Here is a 26,413-nt window from a genome sequence, read left to right as displayed (position 1 = left end):
GCTAAATGCTAACGCTGAGCGTTTGTTCGATGGGGGGAAAAAAAACAACTCAGATGTAAACAATCTGAAAAAAAAAAAATCCTTTTCATGTAAACGAGGGAAAACGGAAAAAAGACAAAGAAATCGGTCGAGGGCAGACAGGCTAACGCAAAATCTCGTATGATTCAAGCGTAAAGGGACCTCGTACAAATATCACATTTGGACTGGCTGTAAGAAGAAGAAAAAACCTTTAGACTTTTAAAGAAATAAATGCGCTCTAACAACAAGAAGAAAAACTGGCCAAAGACTGGACACTTGGGAACTAGCTAAAAAAAAAAAAAAATCAACATTTGATGTATGTCAAATGTTCAATTGAAAACAACTTTTTTTTTAAACAATTTGAAACAAGCAACGTGATCCAACTCAGCGAGTAAAGTGGCGGGAACAAGCCAAGCTAGCGAGCTAGCTAGCTAGCGACGTACAAAGGCGCTAACCGGAAAACTCGCAACGACGGCAATCAAGAGAACTTGCTTCCAAAAAAAGTTCATCATTCACATTTAGTGTTTAGAATTTTTTGCCACTTGAAGCAGGCGGATGAAAACAAACAAACAAGAAAAGTGCTGATTGCGATTATTTATCATCATAACAAGCAGCAAAGATGGAACGGCCGAGCAAGGCCGGAAGTCGGCTGCCATGGCAGATGAGCAAATGTGCCGTATTTTCACGTGGCACCAATTTGCCGAATCCGATGCGACCGTTTTGTCAACGGGGCCAAACGGCCCGAGTCGTCGTAGCCCCGACCGGCCAGCGCCATGAAAAACACGGGACGCGCGCAGCTAGCAATCGTAGCTGGTCAATCGCCACGGTTACCTTTGGAGGAGGACCATCTGGGAGCGCGTCCAATCAATCCGTGAGGCAGCAAAGCGTCCGTCCGTCCGTCCGTCCCCGCGGACATCTCCAATCGGAAACACAACAAAGTCCAGGAAGCTTATCAAGGAGGTGGAGGGAGTCCTCGGGGATGCTACTGGAGGGATGGGGACACCAAGCGGTCTCAAATAGGACGATCCAAACGTCTCTTGTAGCGGCAGGAAAGTGGGGTCGAGACCGGCGGCGGGTCGGGAGGTCAAATGCACGTGGACGGCTGAGCGCCGGACTGCTGCTTGCGGCCGCGAAGGCCTCCCGACTTGTCCTTGAAGCCCAGCGACATCTGCTGCGAGACGTCCACCAGGGCGCTGGCCACGGCCAGACCTGAACCCAGACCGCAAAAGGTGAGCGGCGGCACGGCCGAAGCCGTCGGCGAGCGTCGGCGCGTTGGTTACCCGACTGCCCCGGCGGGGGGATTCCTCCGCCGCCTGGCGGGAGACGCACGAAAACGGAAAGGACGGCCGCTTTGTTCCCCAAACACGGCTCCAGGACGACGGGCTTGGCCGCGCACTGGAGACAAACAGCAACAAAAGTTGTCTTTGCCCTACGCCGCTTCGCCCTTGGCTTCACCTGCAGCCGCGCAACAGCCCAAAAGAACACGTCGTCAGGCTCGCTCGTTCGTGACCGACAGACTCAGAAATGAGTCGGCGGTTTTTCTCAGGCGGGGGAGGAGAGACGGACGGACGGACGGACGGACGTAAGGAGGGAACAAGTCACACGCTAAGTCATAGCCAAGGAATATGGAAGTAACAAGTAAATCATAGGTACGGCAAGTAATAATACTAAGTCAATAAGAAGTAAGGTAAGTAGTCAACAATAGCCTGCTTAGGCAACATTCGTAATGCTGATGAGGTGATCGCGGTGGGAGTGGGGGAAACGGGCCAGTCGTTAGTCAGGAATGTAGGAACGATCAGTGGGGCCGCAGGGAGTGGTCCTCTGCTCCCCCCAACCTGAGAGTAGGGACCTATCATAGCTGCGTCCGGCGCCGCCATGGCTGGACATTAGGGGTATATAAATAGGGCCCATACGACCGGTCAGACTTTAGTTTGCTGACGAAGCCTCTTGGATAGGAGGCCAAACGTCGCAAACCTTCAAAATTGTACAGATGACGGCTGAAGAAACCTTCTCATCGATGGATGGACCACTCCTGTACGACTGAGAGCTTACACAGAAGTAGTCAATAAGCAAGTAATAAGTATGCAATAGCTGAGTACTAAAAGGTGATAAGTAATAAACAAGTGATTAAAGTCATTAAAAAGTGAGAGGTAAGTCAGTCAGTCAGTCAGTCACAAAGTGGATATTTGTCGGCTTTCCTTGCAAATGGCCTCCGGCAACCAAGCCTTTGATTCGGCGGCGCATCTCAACACTGTCAATTGGTCACCTTTGCCTCGCACCGATCCGGTTGGCCGCCGCCGCGACAACCGGCAGCAAGCCGACTTATTATCTTTCCGGCGCAGCCGACTTCAATTAAGCTCCAGTTATTAGCCTGCCCCCGCGGCGCCTCTTTCATCGCCCGCCGCTCCAAAATGAGCTTCGGGAACGGCGGCGCCGCCGCGGATCCACGTTGCTTCCGTTTGTCAGCGCGCTTTAAGTCAGCTTAAGTCAACAAAAGAAAAGATTGCTTGTTTAAAGCCATTCAAATTCTTCATTGGAATCTTTTAGCAACGTAGGCTAACCAAAACAAGGGATGAAAAGATGACCTTGTGTGGACACCATCAATTGTCCATTATTGGTTGATTGTCAAATTGCTTCGTCAATGTCATTGAGTTCGTGTTGACGTACGCCAATTGATTGTTCCATGCAAATGAGATTTTAGCCTCTTAGCTAGTTTTATTTGTTTCAATGTTAACGCATTTGGCTCATGGTAAGCATCCAAACGGCAACGCTAGCCGGCCGCTTGGTTGCAATTCAAACGGCAATTGGCAATTGAATGATCAAACCGCGGCGGCGGCGTCTGCTCCGGAAGCTTTCCGCCGCCACTTTTTGGACCGCCGTTTAAAGGCCACCAACAACTTTTAATGAACGTACGCCGGCGGGACGGCGCGGCGCCTTTCAAACGCCACCGCGGCGGCCTGATAAACGAGCGGCGCCGAAAATCCAAAAGGCTCAATCCGATAGGACGGACGGACGGACAGACGAACGGGCGGACGTGCGGGGGGAGAAATAAGGCTGAGCAAAGCGGAGGATCTAAATTGGATCTCAGCTAGGAAGAAGAGCCAACGCGCAGGCTGCTAGCGGCCGTTTCCACTTGTTAAACGCACAAAACAAGCACGCCTTGACGCTGATAAGCGGACATGACGTGATAAGATCAGCAACGGGTCGGTACATTTGCAGGGCTTCCAAGCAACACCCACCGAAGCGACCGAGTGACAAAAAAAAAAAAAAAGCACAAAAGCAAAATGGCTTTTCCTGTTGTGACTTTTTTGCGGGTCCACAAATGATTTCCGAGCGGGCGCAAATTGTGTCGGTTGCCATGGAGACAAAATGGCAACTTGAATGATTGACAAGCAACTTTCACGTTGCTCCACAAGCAGAATAATTTTGTCCACTCATTTTGGATCCGGCAGAGTCAAAATGGCGCCTTGTTATTTTTTGCTGGAGGGGCCTTCTAGAGAATTGTTTTTTTTGGGGGATCAGAGATTCGTCGAGAGTTTTTGTGGGTTTAATCATCACCGAGACCTCGATCCAGTTTTGGCAGGTCACGTTTTTTCACGTAGCTCGAAAGAGAAATAGCACGCGGCACAAACAAACAAAAAAAAACCACATTCCCCCCGAGTTGTTTGTTTTCACGCCGCCTCCCTCGGATGAGCTCGCGTCGACAGTTTCCACTTTTGATTTGTCGGCGACGGCAAGCAAAAGTTGAAAGGCCCACCTTGACGTTTCCGCCAATCAGATCGGGCGGCTCCTCGTCCGTCTCCAAGGCGACGTTGATGGTGGCGAAAGGGCGGCTGGCCATCTGCTGCATCTCCCTCAGCAGTTGCTGTGGCGACACAGGAGCAGGGTATGAATGACGGTTAGCCGCCGCTAACGTCAACCATCAGCCAAATTCAAAAATGCAACAGGTCAATAACCGTTTTCTTTTGTTTTTGCATCTACCTCATTGACCCCCTCAACAAACAAACAAACAACAACAAAAAAAACACAGCATGAATGCGGTTTTTAAAGTTCCCACTTTTCAAATCAAACACTTTCTGACAGTCAGAAACAAAACAGGGTTAATTCCTAAATGATATGGGTCTGGAGTTATCTGATCTTGAATGAGGGCGGCTGTACAAAATACAATACAATACAAATTGGTTTATATAGCGCTTTAACAACAGTTGAAGCTGAAACAAAGCGCTATCATGGACAACGGGCAAATGATGCCCCCTTGTGGAAAGGAAAAAGTCTGGCCGGCGCTTTACCGGCACCCCCGCGGGAAAAAACAAAACCCAAACAAATTCGGGACTAGCGCCCCACGTCATATTTTTCAATTCCCAAATAAATTTGGGAATGGCATGAATGAGTTCATCAGATTTAAACTCAAAATGTAATCTAATTTCATTTATTTAACCTAATCTAATTGAAATTCTAATTTTATAATGGCAGTGAATGGGTTAATCAAAACTAATGTAATTTAATCTATTTTAATCAAATTTTATCTAATCTAATTTAATGTCAGGTAATCTAATTTTATCACATTTCTAATTGAATAATGGCAGTGAATGACTTAATCAGATTTAATCTAATCTATTTAATCGATGCTAACGGTTAGCCTGTCAAAGGCATTTTCCATGATGTGTTAGCAATCAGCTAGCAAGGGAATTTTTTTTTTCAATGTCAGAATTAGAATCAGGACCCTCTTTATTGGCCAAGTATGCAGAACACACGAGGAATTTGTCTCCGCTAGAACACGCTGCACTCGTATCATCGTCAAAAAATTGCAAAAAGGCACTCAACGCTTCTATTGGGGTTACCGTTGACAGAGTTCATGGTGACCGACGGGGGAATTAAGACACTGCTGGATTTGGATTGGAAGCGCCTGCCTGAGTACAGTCGCTGGAAAAGGTGGTGGGCAGGGTGCGGAGGGTCCAGTCGGATTTTCCGCGCCCTTGTTTTGGTTGTACTTGTGTACTTTTATTAGTTTGATGGAGAGCTTTAAAAAAAATCTGATATGAAATGTTTTCATTGTGCCGCCGACGACGGTGATCATTTCCTGGGCCAGAGAGGACCGGTGAAAGCCCCCCCCCCAAGCCCCGCAAGCCCCCCGGCAGGCAACCCGCGCAGCGCGCAAACAAATTGAGTTCACGACTCGCAGCGTGTTGCTGGATGGCGAGCGGCCGAGCCCTCTTGAAAATAAAACACTCCAAAATAGAAACAACATTATTTACGGCAGGGAAAGACAACAACAACAAAAAAAAAAAAAAACAGGTGGACAAAGACTGCCACCACAATGGCGCGCACGGCCGATAAAACTGGCGTCGGACGAGTGTTTTGTTGACAAAAGCAAAGACTGAAATTGCCTTGGACGTCGACCAAAACGCATCAAGTTGCACCCAAAACGATGGAGATGGAATGACGTTCGTTGGTTGGTGGACGAGCAAACTGGGGTGAAAAAAATGGTTTGATTTTGGAATTGAGGAAAATGTCAAGAAAATAGGTCACAAAAATGCAACTAAGACATGCGTGAGGTTGGCGGGGGTGTCACAAAAACCTGTTTGTCAGGTCAAGGGTCCGATGTTTTTTTGAAAATGGACCTGAGATTGTGAGAAACCAAAATTGTCTTTGAAGTTTTTCCCAAAAAAGCGAGGCGACCAAAGGGACATTTGTCTCGCATGCTAGCTAGCTAGCTAGCTAGCCAGCTGGAAAATGTTGACATTTTTTTTTTAAAATCCGTCCTTGAAGGCCGAAATTGTTTCCAAAACAGATTCACACTTTCTTTCATGTTGAAAAAAATCAATGGCGCTAACAGCGGTGGTAGCGGCGGCTAGCGTCCTAGCGTACAAACCTCTCGTCTCCGCGACGCCCAGCAGCTCTGCTTGATCTTCCAAACCACGGCGGCCACCAGCAGCAGAGACAGGAAGCAGCTATGCACACAACAGGAAGTGGCGTCAGTGACGACAAAAAACAATCAAATCAAATAAGGTTTGGCATTTTAATTGATGGAAATTTGGTGAGCGGCGCTACGAACGATTTCATCTCGTCATTAAATTAAAATAAATCGAGTTGGTGACGTTCAATTTGCTAAAATGACATGAACTAGCTAAATGCACGTCAGGCAAAAACCGTTTGAGAAAAAGAAATGAAAGCATGACGATAAAAAAATGGATCTTTCAAATCCTCATGAGTAACGACAACAACCAAATACACTTCTTTTTTCACGCGCACCACATTCACAAGTTCATACCCACAGACGGCGATGATGTCACTTGTTGTCGGGCAGACAAACGTGTGAAACATTGGGCACAAAAACAAAGAAGAAAGAAAAATCCAAACAGCGTTTTGCACTTAACCGAAATCCCCCAAAGACGACGCGCACGTGCGGGCCCACGACGTGTGTAAGGCCGCCACTTGGGACATTTGCGTTTTGATGATCCCTCATATCGACTTTACTGCGCAAATAAATTCCGCTTTGGTTATGACAAGCTCACCGGGTGAGCGTCACGCCTTTTTGCCCATTTCCTCTTCGACCACTTCAACCAGCGGCAAAGAAATTGGATGCAATAAAGAAATATACAAAGAACCAAATAAATAAATACATGGACAAATAAATCACAGAATAAATAAATAACCAAATAGATCGATAGCTAGATAGATTCATACTTAACTAGATACGTAGCTAGATAGCTTGATACATAGCTGGATAGCTTGATACCTAGCTAGATAAATAGCGAGATAGCTAGAGACCTAGCTAGATACCTAGCTACTTAGCTAGCTAGAGACCTAGCTAGGTAAAGAATATCGATATAACGAGACTTTACTGTGTGTGTGTGTGTGTGTGTGTGTGTGTGTGTGTGTGTGTATATACAGTTAAGTGGAGCGTGTTAAAGAATTGCGTTTGTGTGCATTGGTGTGTAAGTGGCAAGGTGTGCAAATGAGCGACAGTGAGGTAGGTCCCTTAGCGCGACGGCTAAAAATATACTCACAGCCCCCGAATCGCCCAGAAGCAAGTGAACGTATTTTCTTTTTTCACCCCCCCCCCCCCCCCCCCCCCCCCTCCATTTTTTTAATGGCAGCCGCAGTGCGCCACCATAACTTTCCCTCTCACAGGGAAAAAAAGGAACGGGAAATTTTCCGGAACATCAGACCTCACCGCAGGATCAAGTTTGAAGGAGTCAACGCCGCGGGAGCAGCCCAGACGACACCTGGCAGCTAATTGCCGCGCGTCAGCGTTCAAACCCCAATTGGGTCCCCGAAGATGGACTCCACACGCCGCGTCCAACATTCAAAACCTTTCCGCAAAGCGGACGTTTGTGGCTTTTCCCGACCCCTCTCAATCTTTCATCTTAAGGCGCTTCCCGAAGAGAGCCTTCAGCACATACCCCCCCAGCCGCCGCCGCCGCCTTACACACACGCGTGTCGTATGCTAACCTGAAGAAGGTGACAAAGAACTGAACCAGGTCCATGAAGTTACTGTGCTGCGAAAAGGCGATCTGTGGATCAAACAAAATGGCGTCAGCACATCCGCAAAACAAAATGTATCCCCGACATTTTTTCAGGTCCCAAAATGAGGCTCCCGGTTACGTCGACGTCGCCAAAACGTAGCTAAGCTAATATTTGACCAGCTAGCGGAGAGCCAAAGTGTGACGCTCAAGGTTAGCTTACCCGCCTGGGTGGGTTTTTGAGAGTGGCGGAGGAGGTTAGCGAGCGCGCGCGCGGCCATTCCCGTCTTCTCAATGTGATCCTCCAAAGAACGCTCGGCCCGAGCGACGCTAGCTGAACGCACGCAAAAGCGCTTCCGGCGAGGCAACGAGTGAAGAGGCATATTGACGCCGGACCGGACCGGACCGCACCGCACGCGCACCTCAAGTGGACAAGAATCCCATTCATGCGCTCGGGGCGGACGTTGGAACGCTAAAGCTACAAACGGAGCCGCGGCGGGAAAAAAATCTAGCGTGGTGGCAAGTTTCCACGCTAACGGGACCAAATAGTAGGGACGAGCAGCGAGACCAATGCTTATGGCTTTTTTTAAACGCTTGTTTTATTGCTTTTATGTCGAATATTAATTAATAATAAATGCAGAGGCAGGGAAAGTTTTAAAGTGTTATTATTTTTGTCATCATCTTATGTGTTCATCGGCTACTTTGCTTCCATCTTGACATTTTTCATTTGTTGTTTCGGTCACATTTTTATTCCTCTTTTTTCATTTCTGGATTGGGTTTTCCTTCTCGTTTTATTGTATTTTTGTTTTACAACTACCATTTTGGTTTGGATATGCCTTTATTAGTCTCGCAGTGGAGAAATGTACATTTTTACTCGTTTAATTTTATAAATAAAATGAGAAAATGAAAGGAGTAAAAATGGTAGTTGTGAAAAACACGCAAGCGCTAGCTAGCGATGGAACTAGCGAGCTCAATTAATGGCTGGCGGCGTGGACTTTGCGAGCTAGCCGTAATAGCGAATTGCCGCTGGGAGTCTGACCTGGATCTTGATGGGCCAAGTGAAGTTGCTGACGTAGACGAAGAAGGTGATGTTGGGGCCGTTGCGGAAGTCAAAGTTCTCGTTGGAGAAACTGTCCTTGAACTCCTTGATGCCGCCTCGCGACACGATGGGAATCTCCTCGCCGCTCTGGGTACCCGCTGACCAATCAAAGTGGCCGGATGAGCGACGGGCGCCACCACTTCCTATCCAAAAGCCATCCGTCCGGAGCTTACCCGTGAAACTGGCGGCCCAGGTGATGTTCAAGTTGAAGTTCTTGGACGCGTTGATGAACATGTCCAAGTCGCGGTTGGGCTAAAGAGATCAAAGGATGGATGACGCGCCGCCAAAGCGTGCGTGCGTGCGGGCGGACATGGCGGGCGACCACTCACTTCCTCCGGCGTGGCCACAAAGTTGATGGCCGTGTAATGGCGGTCGTCCTCCTGAGACAGGCTGAAGGTGAACTGGTAGTCGATCAGCAGGGTGTCTTGTAGGAAGGGGCGAGGAGAAAGAAAAAAAAAAAAGACACTTTCAATACATGTCAACATTAGTTTTGTCCATTCCTTAACTCATTGACTGCCAGATGATATGCCAAAATGTGCCAGGGTTTTGGTCACTTTCACTCAAATTCTGGGACGGACCCGCAGAATATTGACTTTTAGGACTACTTCAATAAACATTCAACTCTGTGGAAGAAACCTTAGACTTTCTTCTCTCGTCATGAAAAAAAAAAAGTTAATTCCTAAGTGATACGGGTCTGGAGTTATCTGAGCTTGAAATGGTGGCGGCTGCACAAAATACAATGGGGCGTGTGAAATAATGCCAACGTCATGGAAATTGACTCCCAAAATGAGTGATTGACAGCTCAGAACGGTACTTACAGTAGCAGGTGCCTTTTAGCGGGTTGCCTTGGTAACGGTTTTCCAGCTCGCACCTTGAACGCACGAGAAAATCGGATGAACAACGAGATCAAGATGAAGAAGGGACAACAAAGATCAGGCGTGCAAGATGAGCGTTAACGTGCGCCAAAGTCATCACAATCCATCCACAGGCGTTAACGAAGCCAATGCGTCATGGCCGACACGCCGCCACCGCCGCGCGGTCGACAAAAGTCAAGCCGGGCTGTAAAATGGCGTCCGGCGTCCTTTTGATGGCGCTTATTAAATGACAAGGCAGGACGTCGCGAACAAACGGCGGGCGGATTGGCACGGGGCCTTGAGTGGAAAGAACGACGGCTCGACGGACTCAACGCGCGGGACTGCGATTCCGATGAAAAATCAAACTCGGGGAGAAAAGCTTCACGGGAGACGGAACAAAAAGGTTTGGCCAGATGGCACATAAGCAAGTGAGACTTTTTAAAAGTCTCATTGAACGGATTGTGGTGGATATTAACTGCCAGACAAAATGCAAACGTGTGTGCACTGCAGTGCCAGGGTTTTTGTCATTTTCACTCCAATTGCAGGACCCAGATCTTGCCCTATCTCACTATATCCATTAGCTATCTAGCTCTATCTGTTAGCTATCTATTAGCTAGCTTGTGTTACTAGCGGGTTGAGTGAAGGCCGGCACGTGTGGCTGCCGCTGCTCACCCACAAAAAAAACTTATCCTGTGACTGTAAAGTGACCTTGAGAGTTTTGAAAGGCGCTTATAAATCAAATGTATTATTATTATTATTATTAAATGGCAGACAAAAACAAAGACAATATGGGTTTGGGGGGAGATATGTTGATATTTGTGCGCCGGTTCTACTCACAAGTGGCAACGGTCTCCTTTGATACCCTTGGTAGTGCAGAAACATTTGCCATTGTTGGTGTTGCAGATGCTGGCGTGACCGTTGCATTTACACGCTGTAGTCAAAAAAAAAAAAAAGTGTGCGATCAATGATCTTGGGCAAATGTTAACGTCGGTTTCCGATTTGCCATTTGTTTTGGTACTGACGCTGGCAGCCGCCGCCGTTGGTGGGGTCTCCGTAGAATCCCGACATGCAGTTCTCGCAGTGGCGTCCGGCGGTCAGGTCTTCGCATCTTTCGCACACGCTCTGGTTGACGCAGCGGCTGTGCCCGTTGCACTGACACGCTAACGGGGGCGATAAAGTACAGTCGTCATCCATCCGTGCCGGAAAGCCATTTGGCCGAAAACCGAAACGATTCCCATGACAATCAATATCATCATTTTTCATTTTTTTGTGATTGAACAATGCAAAGATATTATAAATATCATATTGTTTTGACCTCAAGATGGCGCCGCGCGAGCGGCTGCCTTTCCAGCAGCTCCTGTATTTTGTTTCTCTACTTTCACTCCTTTCATCACTTTGCTGCTGTGAAATGTCCATTTCTCCACCGCGAGAGTAATAAAGGCTAATCCGATCCAAACAGGAACTATGTTGCAATCGGAGGAGGAGCTCCTTTCAGTCAAGCCATAGCCCTCTCTCCCTTTGAGCCATTGCGCTTGGTCCCACCTGGGCAGTGGATGAAGGACCAGTCGTAGAAGGCCTCGCCGGGGCACATGCTGGCGTTGAGGGCGGGCGGCGGGTGGGCGGGCGGGCCCGGCAGGGTGGAGGGCGCCGGCACGGAGCTCTGGAAGGGTCCCCGGTACGAGCCCTCCGTGCACTGGCCCTTGCCCGTGTTGCTGGCGTCGGCGCACCAGCCGCAACCCGGCTGCTCCAGGCACTGGCCGCACGTGCGGTAGCCCCGACAGTTTTCCGCTGCTGGCGCAAAAAGGGAACTTCTTGGTACACGTCGACGGAAAAGTTCCCGGAAACGAGAGCCAAAACATTTCTTTTCATGCTGCTCGGAAAGGGTCCGCAAAAAAATACTAAGACAGTTACCTAGCAACGGCAGAAAAAAAAGGTGCAAAATTTTGATCACTCCGGTGCCAGGGTTTTTGTCATTGTCATTCAAATTGCAGGACCCGCACAATGTTGACTTTTACGACTACATAAACAATCAATTCAGTGTAAGAACCCTTAGACTTTCTTCTTTAATCAGCAAAAAAGAGTGAATTCCTAAGTGATACGGGACTGGAGTTATATGAGCTTGAAATGGGGGCGGCTGTACAAAATACAACACATTGATTTACTTGATATAGAGCTTAAACAATAGCTGAAGTTGTAACAAAGCGCTAAGCAAAGCTTCATAGTAAAATAAAAAAAACAATTTGAATGTGGTGATCTCAATGATATGTCGCACCAGGAAGTGACGCACATATAAGGGAGCGGAAGGGAGGAGAATGGTGCATTCAGGCGCGCTCAGTTAAATAGAGAACCCATTTTCGGTTGTAAACTGAGGCATAAAAAAAAAAAAATCATGGATTTTTTGTTTCGGAAGCGATTTGCTGTAAAACCCAGACAACTGCAAAGTCGGTCGGGTGTCATTCCAAGTGCCTTGCACGCCGTATGTCTTGCATCTGAGCACATCGCACAAGAAAGCCGACTTTGAATTGAATTTGAATTCTTACGTGGACACGTGCTCATGGTGTACCACTCCATGCATTGGCCGAAGGGGAAGGAGGCCACGTAGGCGTTGGAGTCCACGCACTGCTTCATGTTGCCGCACCACATACACTCCGAGCTGCCGCCGGTGCACTCGCTGCAGGTGGCGCGCGTGGCGCACGGCGTCCGACATTGTTTGGCGCTGTGGTTGGCTGCGAAAGAAAAAAAAAAAAAAAAAAAAAAAAAAACAACGCGGCGACACGGTTAGCGCCGGAAAGGTGGGAAATTCACTCTTTTAAATGCCATCCGGGATAAACCATTGCTTACACACATGCCGATGTTACTTGGCGCTAGTTAGCTATGCGAGCTACAAAATTAGCGCCGCTAAAGAATTCAATGACAAAAAAAAAAAAAAAATCCGCTCAAGATTCTTTATCCGAGCGAAAGGAACCGACCGGAAGGTAAAATTCAGCAAAGTACGGTCGTCGTCGCGAGTCATTTAGCCTATGCGGTCGACAGGTGCGGCAAATCCGCGCAAGCTAGCACCCGCGCGACCCGTTCGAAGGACTCATTTTAAATCCGACGAGTGAATTATTGTGAGAAGCAATCGCCTCGTCGACCAGCAATGAGTCAAACGGCGCCGTCAGCACCTACGAACGTGCGCTCACACTCGCTCATTATTATTAATAATAATAATAGATTTATTTCATTTATAAGCACCTTTCAAAGTTAGCGCTTAGTGGTCATTTCAAGAGTGTTCATCATTTTGACATTAATTAAATATAAATAATTGTTTATTGTTTAATATAAACACAATTAACAATTATTAATATTTAATTAACAATAAAGATAAGCGTTAATTTTTTATTGTTAACAATCAAAAATTAGTGTTAATTTTTGTGTAATTAAATAGAAATAATTATTGATTTTTAAATATAATTAATTAACAATTAACATTTATATTTAAGTAACAATAAAAAAAATGATTTTTTTTATGGTTAGCTATCAAATTGTAATTATTTTATTGTTAATAAAATATACATAATTGTTAAATATAATTACACACAATTAACAAGTATTGATATTTAATTAACAATAAAAATTATGGATTTTTTTTTTTTTGGTGAAGAATAAAAAAGAATTTCTATCCAATGCAAACAAGTGCATGAAAATGAATGAAGCAGAGTGAGCCGGCGGCTACGGCTACGGCGGGCGTTACCGGGTCGCTCGCACAGACTGCCGTTGACGGGGTTGATGCAGGTCTGCGCCTTGAGTCCGCTGGAGGCGGCCTCGGCCAGGTAGCCGCAGAAGCCGGCGTCGCTGGGCTCGCCGGGCAGCCACTGCAGCGACGTGTTGGTGAACGGCGACATGTCCTCCCAGCACCAGTACGACACGTTGATCTTGCGCAGGCCCACCCAGGGAGTCACCGACGCTTTGGACTGCAGCAAACAAAAAATAAGGGCCCTTTCACGGCTATTCCCGTAGTTTGGGACGGTGCCGAAGAATGAATGACTCTTTGTGTCTTTGCGCAGGCCTTACCGCCGCGCTCATGATCTGCAGCTCCTTGAGGACAAAGTCGACCTTCTTCTGGGCGGTGAGGGAGGAGAGGACGGCGCCGTGGCTGCGGCATGCCAGCTTGGCGTTGTCGTAAGAGTCCTTGGCGGTCAGAAACTTCAGGCACCAGTTGCCCACCAGGTGCCAGCCGTCGCCGCACACGTTGTCTGAAACACGGACGCCAATTACACGTGCACCAAAGTCGTTTTTCCAACAAGAAGCGCAGCCCAAACTGAACTTGAGCGCTTGCTCACAAAAATTAGCGGCCATAAAAGTCTTAGCTCTACGCTAATGCCAACATACGCCCATAAATCGACTATATGTTGTTAGGCTAGTGAGTAGCTGTCGTTTTTCCTTTCATTTCTACTAGCATAGTTAGCATCATGAGTGTCATTCCAGATTCCGGACGCATTTCGGTTCACCGATGTCCGCCTTTGGCTATTTGCTACCGCATTGATGCTAACTAGCGCCAGTTACGGGCCAGTGCCGAGGTTAGCGCCACTTTGTTATTCTTCCAATTGTCTCTAGCTCCAATTCAGGTGCTTAAGCTAAAACTTATGTTGGAGCAGGCATTGTTATGATGTGGGAACTCTTGGGTAAACGGCAATTCAAATATGGAGGCTTGCCATCTAACCGAACCAAAGTGCAAACAAAAATGGGGGGGCAGTGGGGGTCCGCGATTACCAGGTAGCGAGATGCACTCCTGGTTGCGCGGTTCCCACTGGCAGTTCTGGTCCAAGGCGCAGCTCTTGCAACTGGTCTTCTTGTTGCAAACGTAGGACGGCGTATCTTTGGGGCAGCCGTCAACGTCCAGCACGGGACCCTGGAGAAAAATGCCATGAAGACCTCTGACAATGTTTTTCCCTTCCAAAAGGGGGCGGCATTTGTCTATTGTCCACGTTAGCGCTTTGTTGCAGCTTCGACTGTTGTTAAAGCGCTATATACGTTTCATTTCTAAGCGCCTTTCAAAACTCTCAAGTACGTTCATCTAAACGCGCAAGGCTACATCAATCAATATCTATTGTATTTTGTACATCCGCCCCCATTTCAAGCGTACATAACTCCAGACCCATATAACTTTGGAATTAGCATTATTGTGACTGTGAATTGTACTTGAGAGCTTTGAAAGGCGCTTAAAATGTAATGTATTACTATTATTATTATGAACTCTTTTTTTGTGATGAAAGAAGACAGTCTAAGGTTTCTAACGATGAATTGAATGTTGATGTCGTCCTGCAATTTGAGAGAAAATGACAAAAACCTTGGCAATGGAGTGAATACATTTTTGCACATTGTTCAAATGAAAAAAAAAAACCTCTATCTGTGCATGAGGGTGGCGCGTGCGTTGCGGTCGTTACCGAAGCGGCGGTGCAGTTGCTTCCGAGCGAGACGCACTGGACGGAGCACCACCGGCAGCCGTTGGTGTTAGCCGTGCAGCTGTAACAATCCGTGTACTGGTCGCAACGCTCGTTGTCGGCATCTGGGCGGCCAGCGTGTCAAAAAAAAAAAAAACAACCGCAGCTTGTTCGACGGGATGGAAGATTGCACGCCGTCGGGTGACGACGCAGGCTCGGCGGCGCCACCTACACGATCTGGTGTTGCAGGAAAGTGGCATCTGCCGCCGCTCCCGGTTGCCGTTCCCCTCGTACGGCGCGCACGAAGCCCGGCTGCTGTTCCACAGGCAGTGAAGGCCCGCGGAGGCCTGAGCGCACGACGCCGCGCTGGCGAAGGCCGAGCAGCTGGCGGGCGTGTAGGCCAAAACGTCGCTCAGGAGAAGACTGTTGAATCCGCCCAGCACGTACATCACCCTGCCAGCAGTTTAAAATAAAAATAAGAAGAAGAAGAAATATCTATGGAAAAAGTCATTGATGCATTGCTGCAAATATTACAAACACTTCAGTATTATCATGAACGAATAATACGTTTGAATGGCATTTACATATATGGTAGGTAAGATGTGTTATTTTGCTGATGAAAACGCCAAATACAAATTGTAAAAATAATACTAATACATGGAAAAAAATTAGAAATACATGATTTTCATTTATTCCGGGGAAAAGTATTTGCTCATTTTCAATCAATAAACAATTTATGCAATCACGTAATTAATTATGATGAACCAAATGTCGATGAAAGGCTATACACCGATAGCTCAGCTTACCAACGCTTTAGCTCACCAACTTTTTGCCTCTCGAACATGAAATTCGCGAGCATATAGTCTTTGCTAGCTAACGAAAATGATGTTTTATGGGGACCGGGGAACAGATTAGTTTTTTTTTTTATGGGAAATAAGCGTTTGGAAGAGCAACTTTGTGGGAACCAATTCAGTTCGTAAGTTGAGGTGTCACTGTATCGGCTTGAAAGTTCCTAAGGCCAATAAGACTTCAACTCTTTTTACATCCTCAATCACGCGTCATGTGACTCATGATACAAATGTGTCTTTTTTTTTATTCTAAAGGTCTTTCGACTGCTCATTTTGTCAAGATCGGCTCTCAGCTAATTAGCGCCCGACCGGTGGTGGCGACCCAAGGTCATTTTTGCGTCTAATCACTCGCCGTTGATGCCGCTGCAAAATGTGCCGGTGAAAAGCCAGATGGCGCCAAATGAGGCCAGACGTCCACCGGCAAGGACGAGGAGCGCTTTTCCAACTCAATTTAATAACCGCGTGAATTTTGAAAAAAATTTAAAAAAAGGATCACATTGATTGGTTTAAAATGGTGCATACAAAAAATATGGGCCGAGGAACTATTTTGTTTTACTTTAAAAAATGATTACAATTAGTGGACGTGTAAAAAACACATGAAGCAAATGTAATTTGTTCAGAAGGCGAAAGAAAAGTTCGTAAAGTGAGGTAATCACCGCAGTTGTTTTTGATTTCATTCTTTGGATTTTTCGAGGAAACCGCGATGCACTTTCAAGCCGGTTTGACGTTTCACGCCAGCGCCTTTGAAGTCGTTCACCCGGAAAACCTCGGCACAGATTTGCCGCCCGTCCGAGGCGGCAAATCTCCCAATGTAAATAATCCACGTACAGAAAAACAAAAAGACATTTGCGGCAGTGCATTATGTGCCCGCTTCCAACATTCGTTTAATTAAGATGCGCGCATTTGAAATTCACCCGTCACTGGCGACCGCCGAGTGCCCGAAGCGGTTGAGGTCGTGGAAAAGGTCGGGCCGCGGGAGCGCCGTCCACTCGTCGCACGCTGGAAAGAAGAAGAAGAAGAAGTAAGAGGACAAGTTTCGATGATTTCATCGTCATAAATTGTCAAGAGGCGGCGCAAAGGTGAACGGCGCCCCCCGGTGTCAAAAATCCGCAAGCGAGGTGACTTCGATGACGTCATTGGCGCAACGTCAGGCAAAGCAGCAACGCGATTGGTCGCAATCGGGAGTGATTTCCGATTTTGCAACCAAAGAAAAAGAAATACGTTTCATTTACAAGCGCCTTTCAAAACACCCACCAACGCTTTACAATTAAAAGAACAATAAAAATCAGAAAAATAAAACCACAAATAACATGATAAATAATACAAGCTGATTAATAATCATCATCATAAAACCTTTCAAAACTCTCAAGGTCACTTTACAGTCACGGGATATGTTTTTCTGTGGGTGAGCGGCAGCAGCCGCACGCGCCAGTAGGTACCCGTAGGTAACTCAAATAGATAGAAGGCTAGCTAGCTAGCTAATAAATATATAATCCCCATAATAATACATATTTATTGTACCCACCCAAGTTGTAGGCCATCAAGTCGGCGGAGAAGCACTTGGCGCCGTGACTCATGGAGGTGTCGTTGTGGGTGTTGCCGCCAAAAAGCAACATGGTGCCGCTCACGATCACCGCCGTGTGAAGGTAGCGGAAGGAACCGCTGTCCTTCAAAATGGTCCTGCCGCGGAAACGGGCGGCGTTAAGGGCAAAGGGGCAAAGGGCGTGTGTCCGAGTCGGCGCACTCACCACTTCCTGGTGTCCACGTCCAGCCGGTAGAGGTCCCCGGCCAGGCCGCATTTGTTAGCGTTGAAGGCCTTGTAGCCGCCGTGCGTGTAGATGGCCCGGGTGGCGTCGTCAAACGCGCTGCTGTGGCCGTAGCCCCCCTGAATCAGGGCGCCGTCGGTGGGCACCACGCTCCACTGGTTGAGCCCTGCCGTGGGACAGCGCACAGCACATCTTTTCACCCGTTCGCTGAATTCAAGGGTTGCCTCCTAAATGATATGGGTCCGCGGTTATATGAGCTTCAAGTGAGGGCGGCTGGACAAAATGCAACACCATCATTCCATTTGCGAAAGGCAGTGAATGAGGCGCATGTGGAGCGCCAGTCTCGGTTTTGGTTTTTCTTGCGGGAGGGTGCGGATCAAGCTCCGGTCAGACCTCTGGCCGGAGTGGAAGTTTTTTTTTTACTTCCACAAGGGGGCAGCATTTGCCTTTTGTCCATGTTAGCGCTTTGGTACAGCTTCAGCTGTTGTTAAAGCGCTACATCAACCAATATGGATGTATTGCATTGTATTTTGGACAGCCGCCGCCATTTCAAGCTCAGATAACTCCAGACCCACGTAACTTAGGAATTATCCTTGAAAGAAGAGCGTCTACGGTTTCTTACGCTGTATGGAATATTTATGTAGTCCTAAAACTCACTGGTCTGTGGGTCTTGGAATTTGAGTTACCATGACAAAACCCTAGTACTGGAGTGGAATCATATTCCATTTCACCTTTCAAAACTCTCAAGGACAGTCACAGGTTAAGTTTTTCTGCGGGTGACTAGCGGCAGCGTTCACTCAACACACACACACACAAATCCATGTTTTGGCCAAATCGTGGGGACCAAGTGTGTGAAGGATTTGCCCCGTGGGAACCCAACTTCAAACATGAAAAAAATATATTTACGAAACTCATAAAAATGTACTTTGAGGACAAATGTTTTTGGAGCCCGGAAGTAACAGACACGCACACACACACACACGTTTTTGCTACATGGTGGGGACACATTTTTGCACATGGTCTGTCAGCGAATGACTTAAGTAAGATCCCATGATGACTTTCCAAAACGCTATGCATCGTACGCCGAGTTCCAAGATGAGCGTGACAGAAGTTTGGAGGCGCCAAATACGTCAAAGGGTCGGGCTCGTCTTACTTACGGATGTTGTACTCCTGCACCAGGTTCATGTATCCGTAGAGAGGACAGTGTCCAAAGAGGACCAGCATGACGGGGCCGTCCCCGTCCCCCGAGGGGGGGACCACGTGGGCCGAATGCCCCACCACGGCGTACTGCTCCTTGACGCGTGGGCTCAGGAGAACCCAGGTCTGGTTCTGGACGTGGAAGACCCAAAGCTGACTGGACACGTTGCCCGTGGAATCCATCTTGCCGCCGTACATGTACACTTTGCCCTGTGGAATGGAACAATAATAATAATCATAATAATAATCATAACAATGATAATAAATTTGATATTTACCTGGTGAAGCGCCACCGAGTGTCCGTATCGAGGCGGGACAGTGTTGACGGACGGGTCCAGCGTCAGCCACGTCTCGCTGCTTAAATTAAACCTGCGACGGACGGCGAGGAAAACAGACCAAACAAACAAGCGATGAAAAGGCCACCTTCCCCTTTTCACGGCCGGCCACGATTCCCAAAGGCGACGAGGACGGACGGCGACTCACGCTTTGACCATGTGATAGTCGGAGGCGTTGAAGACGTATCCCCCGATGACCCACATGACGCCCCGCTCCACCACCGCCTTGTGCGAGGCCCTGGCCAGGCCCGCTTCCGAGAAGAAGGCTTCCCGCCTCCAGAAAGCCGAGCGGGCCGGGACGGACGCGGAGCAGCCGGGTCCTGCCGACCAAAAGAGAAGAAAAGAACAACGGCATTTTAGGGTCCGTTTAGCTAGGTCGGAGCTTCCCGCATCTTTTATTTTTGCAGGAAGTTTTCTACTTCCTGTTGGCGTTGCCATTAACTTGACAGGACTTTGTTTCGCTGCGTTAGGTGAACACCGAGCCACAATTTGGACCTTTTCTGGTCTGGTCTGAAGCCCTGGTTGTCGCCGCGCATTTTTATCATAATACATTTCATTCAAAACTCATTTTACTTGTGTTCGTGTTTGGGCATTTTGATTTTGAAACTTTGTGAATGGTGTTGGTTCAACGTGCATTTTTTTTTAAATCGCTGCTACAGTATGTTTTTTAGACATGGGTTGCTACTTCCTGTTTTTCTTTCATTCCAATCGTCCTGGACTTTAAATTCAAGTCTTTTTTTTATTATTTATAATTTAAGCCGTGGTCTTCTTGATTGTAATTTGTCCTTTCGTGACTTGAAAGGCAGTCATAAATAAAATGTATTATCATGATATCTTCACCATTATTATTATTAAATGTTGGTTGTGGTGATTTTTTTTTACGGTTACGGTTCCTGTTTTGACCCCATTCCTGATTACAGTGATACCTCGGCTTACGAACACTTTAGTTCACCAACTTTTCGCCTGACAAACATTACATTCATGAGCATATAGTCTCGGCTAACAAACTAGTTTTCGGCGAATGAACACCAAACCACACGGTCAAACAGCGCCACGGTGGCTGGGGGACTAGTTTTCTTTGAGTGCGGACGTGGTTTGTTATCGAGTGGAGTACCTTTGCTAGTATGGGACCGAAAAAGGACCCCGCCACAGGCTAGTGTTAAGCCGCAAAGAACACAAAACAAAATGACTGTCGAGCAGATCATCAAGAAACACCAAGGAGGTGTGCGTTTGTGTGACTTAGCGTCCCAGTACCAGTATGCTAAGTGGACCATTGGCTAAGGGTGTTTCCGTGTTGTCTAAGCAACGGTCTCAGGCAATAGAAGAGGTTGAAAAACTTCTGTTGATATGGATTAACAAAAATCAGCTAGCGGGGGACACTGTGAGTGAGGGTATAATCGCCGAGAAAGTACGGCTCCTTCATTCGGATATCATCAAGAGGCAACTTCATCAACGACCATCACAAAGGTCAGCAAAACCACTTGATTATACAGTACAGTTCATTTCTTTCATTACAATACAATAGCACATTTATTATACCTAAAATGAGGTCTATTTTGTGTAGTTTTAAAGCTTATTTAATCAAAAATGATGTTTTATAGGGACCTGGGAACGGATTATTCTCATTTTTAATGGTTTCCTATGGGAAATTAATGTTTAGCAGACAAACTTTTGGCCTTACACCCACTTTCTGGGAAGCAATTAAGTTCGTAAGCAGAGGTATCACTGCATTTTGGAACCATCGTGTGGTTGAAGTTCTTCTTAATGTTATTTTCCAAGCATGTTCTATTTGTATCCCAAGTCTCTTGGGCCGTTGCGTACGCGGCAGCCATTTTTTTTTTTCAGGCTCACCTTGCCAACCCCGCAAGCAGTCGCACGTCTTCTCCCGGCAGCGACCTCGCTCGGGGAAGCCGCAGTCGTCGGGGCAGTAGGGCACGTCGCAGGCGTCGCCTTTCCAGCCGTCTCGGCACTGGCATCGCGGCGCCTCGGCGCCGTCGGCCGGCCGGCACTCGCCATGACCCGAGCAGTTGTTGGGACATGTGTTCACACTGCGAGCGTGGGGGGGCAGAAGCACACGTTGCTGGAAAGCAAACTCCAAATAAAACATCGCAGGGCGCCCGATGAATTATCGACGCTCACATCTGCTCTTGTGGAATCACAGGATTGCTCTTTAACTCCTTCACTGCCAGACCATGTGCAAAAATGTGTCCAGTCCAGTGCCAGGGTTCTTGTCATTGTCACTCCAATTGCAGGACCCACGCAAGACTGACTTTTAGGACTACATCAACATTCAATACAGCGTTAAGAACCTTAGACTCTCTCTTCTTTCATCAGAAAAAAAAAGTTAATTCGTAACTCATACTAGTCTAGAGTTATATGAGCTTGAAATGGGGGCGCGTGTCCAAAATGCAATGCGATACATACTGAACATCGTGGTTGATATCGCGCTTTAACAACAGCTAAAGCTGGAACAAAGCGCTAACATGGAAAAGAGGGAAATGCTGCCCCGTTGTGGAAAAAAAAAAAACATCGCCAGAGGTCTGACTACAGTTAATTCCTAATTGAAATGGGTCTGGAGTTATCTGAGCTTGAAATGTGGGGAGCTGTATAAATCCATCCATCCATATCGGTTTATTTAGCATTGTAACAACAGCTGAAGCTGGATCAAAGCGCTAACATGGACAAAAGACAAATGCTACCCCCTTGTGAAAGGCAATAAACACTGCCAGAGGCCACAGCCAGCACTTTATCGGCACTCAAGAATGAAAAAAAAAACAAAACCCAAACAAATTCGGGAATGCGCTCTACATTATATTTTCAATTAAAGAGTGGAACACGCGGCAAACACACACACACACACACACACACACACACACACACACACACACACACACACACACACACAAACCCACAGAGCGAATTGGGAGGATTTATGTGCTCAAAACAAAAGTCGAATTTGACCTCCAGCATAAAAACAAACAGTGTGCCTTCCTTCAGGTGGATGATTAACAGTGTGTGTGTGTGTGTGTGTGTGTGTGTGTGTGTGTGTGTGTGTGTGTGTGCGTGTCACACACAACTTTAACACTTGAAGGACCTTTTTTGGCCTCAATGTTCATCGGTTCCATTCAGCAGAAGATGGCGTCATTTTTTTTAATGTCTATACAGGTAACATCCGAGTTACGACCGGGTTCCGTTCGACAAAACGGTCCTAAGTCAAACGGTCGTAAGTCAAAATCGCGAGGTTTATGACAGGAGAGTGTGCAATGTCAATCAGTTGTTTTTAAGCAACATTTTCTATTGAATACTATTATATCCCAAACTGTTGACAGTTCATTTATAAATCTTATGACTTTTAGACTCATTTTTAGCATTATATTTCGTATTATCGATTTTTATTACTGTATACCTGTATGTGTAATATGCACCAACGTGTTTACTGTACAGTTTATGAATTTCATACTTACCTTTTAGTGTTGGCGCACACGCGTACTACTGACCCAAGTACGCACGGCTTCCCACGCATGTGCGCTGTTGAAAAATCACCAGAATAGGTCGCCCGACACACACGTTTGGACTCAGGCGGACGCCAAAGGAAAAAAGCAGTGTACAGTACTACAGGAGACGTTGCCCAGACGGTATCTGCACTGTATAACGACCGTATTGAGTGTAGCCAAGCAGGAGATTGCTGTTCGAGCGGGTGACATGTGGCTGGCCAAAATTGTAGTACGCGTTATCAGGTGCTCGCGTGCCAGGAGTAGGAAAAAAAAAAGGGTCTGGCGGTCGTGGTTGCAAGTACGGGTGGTCGTTACTCGCGCCGGTTGTAACTCGGACGTTGCCGTATATATTTGTATAAATATTTGAATGCAATTGTGAAAGGATGACAATAAACTAACCCCAAAGCGTCCTGGAGTTTCTCACCTGTACGAGATGTTGAATCCGGTCAGGTTATAAGCGGCGTCGCTAAAGAAATGCAACAAGGCGAAGCCAGACTGCGACGCCACCTCGGGAACCGTCTCGTTGCCGTAACGCTCGGGAATGATCAGACCGCTAAAAACAAAGAAAAGCGATTCATGCGAGAAACCCGGATTGGGTTGCCGGCTAGCCATAGCGGTCGGTGCGGTGGTACCTGAAAGCGGCCAGGAGGGGGGCGTAGATGGAGTCGCCATCATAGACGTAAAGGTGATCCCAGCTGCACTCGGTGGCAAAATGTTCAAATCGTAAGCGAAGGACAGAATTCGGACTGAAAAAGAACACGCAGGGCCAATGTTAGCATCCAGCTGGTAGCGTGGAGGAATGTGTTAGCTTACCATTAGCTCCCTGCCAGCGTATGTCGCGTTACTTTCCTTGACGAGTATGCTAACTTCCCAGAAAATGACTCCACGGGAAATATTAGCTCAAACCTAGCTTCCTGTCTGGTGTATCCTAGCTTCCTGTTAGCATATGACATGATAGTTTATTCAAACAGTAGGTTACTTTTTCCATTAGGGTTTTCATTAGCTCCAGAGAAACAGAGGCAACTTTCCTTTAGCTCGATGCAAAACTTTGTTAGCTTTCTGCTAAATCCCCCAGAGAGGTATGCTAGCTGCCCGCTATCTAACTGCCAGGCGATGTTTACGGATATACGTTAGCATATGACGTGATAGTTTATTCAAACAGTAGGTTACTTTTTCCATGAGGCTTTTCGTTAGCTCCCTGAGAAACGGAGGCAGCTTCCCTTTAGCTCGATGGAAAACTTTGTTAGCTTTCTGCTAAATAAATGGATTGTTGGTCTTATAAAGACAAACTTTGGAAACATACGACAATTTGTCGTTTGTTGTCATTTTTATGAGCTCACTGGCAAAAAAAAAATAGCTAGCAGGACAATGACATCAACTCTTTCACTCAAAATAAAGTAGCCAAGAGTTTAAAAATGTGTCAGTCGTGTGTTGTTGTATTTTAAAAGCGCTACAGGTTGATGATTAACTGACTTCCCATTGGCAAAAACACTTCAACAGCAGCTGCGGTTTACCTCTGTCAATTATTAGACTCTCAAAGTAACATCACGGACGGACGGACATTACATTTGTTTTGAAATACATAATCTAAACATGCCAGTTCAAATGGCTTTCATGATTCCAAATATGAAACGGCCTTTTTTGGTGTTGAGATGAATAAAAGGAGCAAAATTAACAGTGACTTTCTCATTTGGGGTGTTGTGGTTATCATTATGATGATGATGATGATGATTATTATTATTGTTGTGTTTTTGTGATTGCACCGACACAGCCACACTCACCGTCCTTCAATGAGCCAAGTGCACTTGGTCTTGTATTTGTAGTTCCCGGGTCCGTCCGATAAGAAGCCGGAAGGCGCCGTCAACCTGGAACCAAAAGATCCAAGTCTTACTGGGAAACAATTTATGGACACACATTTTTCATCCTCGGTCCACAAGAAGAAAAAAAAAAACATATTTCAGAGCACGGATGAGAAGGTTTCTTCAGCCGTCATCTGTACTTCTTTCAAGGTGTCGGTCGGGCGTTTCGCTTCTTCTCCAAGAAACTTCGTAAGCAAACTAAAGTCTTAATGGTAGTTCTGGCTCTATATTTATATCCCTACTGTCCAAAGGTGGCGGTGCCAGACTTTGCTATGATGGGTTCCCGCTCTCAGGTTGGGGGGAGCAGAGGACTATTCCCTGAAGCTACACGGATTACTCCTATTGTCCTGCCTGATTTTGGGGGATACGACTGGCCCGATTGCCCCATTTGCTCTGGCATCACCTCATCAGCATAACTAAGCCGATGTGGTCTAACAAGTCTGTTGTAAGAACGATCCAAATGAAACCTCACCCCACCACGGCCATTTTGTGAAGAGTTTGATGAAAATAGCTTCTTTGACTCCCCTTTCAAAGCCTCTATTTGACAATGTATTAAATAAACGACATGACTTTGTTTTCCATTTGGCAGCCTATCTTTTGGAGGCACTCAGTTTTGCCTTCAAGTGTTTATCGCGTTGAAATAAGAAGGAATGATGAGTTTCCCCTTGCCACGGTGAAGCCGCACATATCTGAACTGCTCTCTCAAAAGGCAACGGCAGAAGTCACACCGATTTGCAGATACATGTCATTTGTTGTGAGTTTATGCATTGCATTGTGTTGGTTTTGTTTCTTAAAACAAGGTAACGTTCACGCATGGCTCTTTTGGTTAGCAATAAAAACGGATCTATGTCTTGAATTTGGAGGGGAAAAAAATCCAATTTAATTTTGCACTCAAAGGGGTTGTGTCAATGCACATATGAAACTGCTGGGGTTCGGTGCCTTCAACAAGGTTAAGAACCACTGCTTTTTTGTCTAATTTGTGCAATTCAACCAAAAATCATCCATCCATTTTTCCGTACCGCTTATTCCTCATTAGGGTCGAAACAGATAGGAAGCCATTTTCTTTGCCCATCGCAAATCAAAGTTACAATGAGGATAAATAAATACAAATACATAGATTTACTTGGATAGCTCTGATCGGGAACCAAGCTGTGTTTTTAACCTTACGAGAGTCGTGTCGTGTTTGTTTGTTGTTGTTTTTTAAATCAATAACTACGACGAGAATGCAGCAAACGTGACGGTGACGTGATTCAGGTGTTCCGAAGGAGCCGCCATGTTGCTCAGGTAAAAGACGAACCGCGCCGAAATCTCTCGGGCGCGTCGACGGGCAGCGGGCCGCAGCGGGTCGAAGCCGCGCGTCAACCGGCGCCGGTCTCGTACCTGAATCGTCCCCCGCAGTGCTGGCACAGGTCCCCGACCCAGCCGGGGGAACACGCGCAGCCGCCCGTCGCCGCGTCGCACTCGCCGTTCACGCACGGCTTGTCGCACTCCTTGTCCGCCGCCGAGCCGCCGCGGAGCCCCGACGCCGCCACCAGCGCCGCAAGCAGCCCGGCGGCCAGGCTCCGGCCTCCGGGGCCGACCGGCGAGCGGGCCCGCCGCCCGAGTCGCGTCGTCCCCGACATTTGCCTGGTTAAAAGATGGCCGCTCGAGCCCCCGGACGCTCCGCTAGCTTGGCGGGCGGCCGCCGTTCGAAGGCTCCCCACCACCACCCCCGACTAGGGTCAGCGGAACGGGAACGGGAAAGGGAACGGGAACGCGGAGGTGACCGGGCCGGGTTCAGCTTTCCATCGCGGGCTCCGCGTTACATGTCGGGACGGTTTGCGAGGGGCCGTCTCGCCGCATCGAGCCGCGTCTTGACGCCGGGAAGTGACGTCACGGCGGCGGAAGTTGGAAGTGAGGGAGGTGGGAGGGCGGAGTTAGCAAGTGGGAGGGGCCAGGGACCATCACCTGAGCGACTTCCGAGCGACTCGCGACAGGCTCCGTTTTACGAACAAAACCATGACAAAAAAGGCCATTTTCAACGCTGCCTCCATTCAGCGATTGCAATTTTGCAA

General features: G+C 47.3%; 1 protein-coding gene across 4 annotated transcripts; it reads right to left on the bottom strand.

The window, feature by feature from the left end:
- Positions 1-522: 522 nt before the first annotated feature.
- atrn (attractin) lies at positions 523-26,121 on the bottom strand. 4 transcript variants are annotated; one of them, XM_089003619.1, is made up of 29 exons: positions 25,740-26,121; positions 24,282-24,365; positions 23,133-23,246; positions 22,925-23,053; positions 20,858-21,054; positions 19,155-19,326; positions 18,950-19,040; positions 18,632-18,881; positions 17,457-17,640; positions 17,234-17,388; positions 16,623-16,707; positions 15,093-15,313; positions 14,864-14,985; positions 14,190-14,328; positions 13,491-13,672; positions 13,171-13,390; positions 11,978-12,163; positions 10,980-11,228; positions 10,460-10,597; positions 10,275-10,368; positions 9,402-9,454; positions 8,913-9,007; positions 8,757-8,835; positions 8,524-8,681; positions 7,474-7,535; positions 5,891-5,969; positions 3,776-3,883; positions 1,299-1,473; positions 523-1,227 (listed from the first exon to the last, which is right to left on the bottom strand). In XM_089003619.1, the coding sequence occupies exons 1-29, from the start codon at positions 25,979-25,981 to the stop codon at positions 1,103-1,105; spliced, it is 4,188 nt and encodes a 1,395-aa protein (XP_088859745.1). In that variant the 5' UTR covers positions 25,982-26,121; the 3' UTR covers positions 523-1,102. The 4 variants fall into 4 exon arrangements, with proteins under 4 accessions (XP_088859745.1, XP_088859747.1, XP_088859746.1 ...); XM_089003621.1 differs by having other exon boundaries at positions 1,299-1,413; XM_089003620.1 differs by having other exon boundaries at positions 10,980-11,225.
- Positions 26,122-26,413: the final 292 nt, after the last annotated feature.

The sequence above is a fragment of the Hippocampus bargibanti genome, linkage group LG09, assembly GCF_051943395.1.
Source record: "Hippocampus bargibanti isolate YZ-2025 linkage group LG09, ASM5194339v1, whole genome shotgun sequence".
Lineage (NCBI taxonomy): Eukaryota > Metazoa > Chordata > Actinopteri > Syngnathiformes > Syngnathidae > Hippocampus > Hippocampus bargibanti.
The sequence above is the reverse complement of the archived record's forward strand: the minus strand, read 5'-3'. Positions and strand labels throughout refer to the sequence as shown.

Coding starts and splice junctions, on each gene's coding strand:
- atrn (XM_089003619.1), bottom strand. CDS start 25,981: ATGTCGGGGACGACGCGACTCGGGCGGCGGGCCCGCTCGCCGGTCGGC. Junction 23,054..23,132: donor CCCCTCCTGGCCGCTTTCAG/GTACCACCGCAC, acceptor CTTTGTTTTTAG/CGGTCTGATCATTCCCGAGC. Junction 1,228..1,298: donor CCCCCCGCCGGGGCAGTCGG/GTAACCAACGCG, acceptor GTCTGGGTTCAG/GTCTGGCCGTGGCCAGCGCC.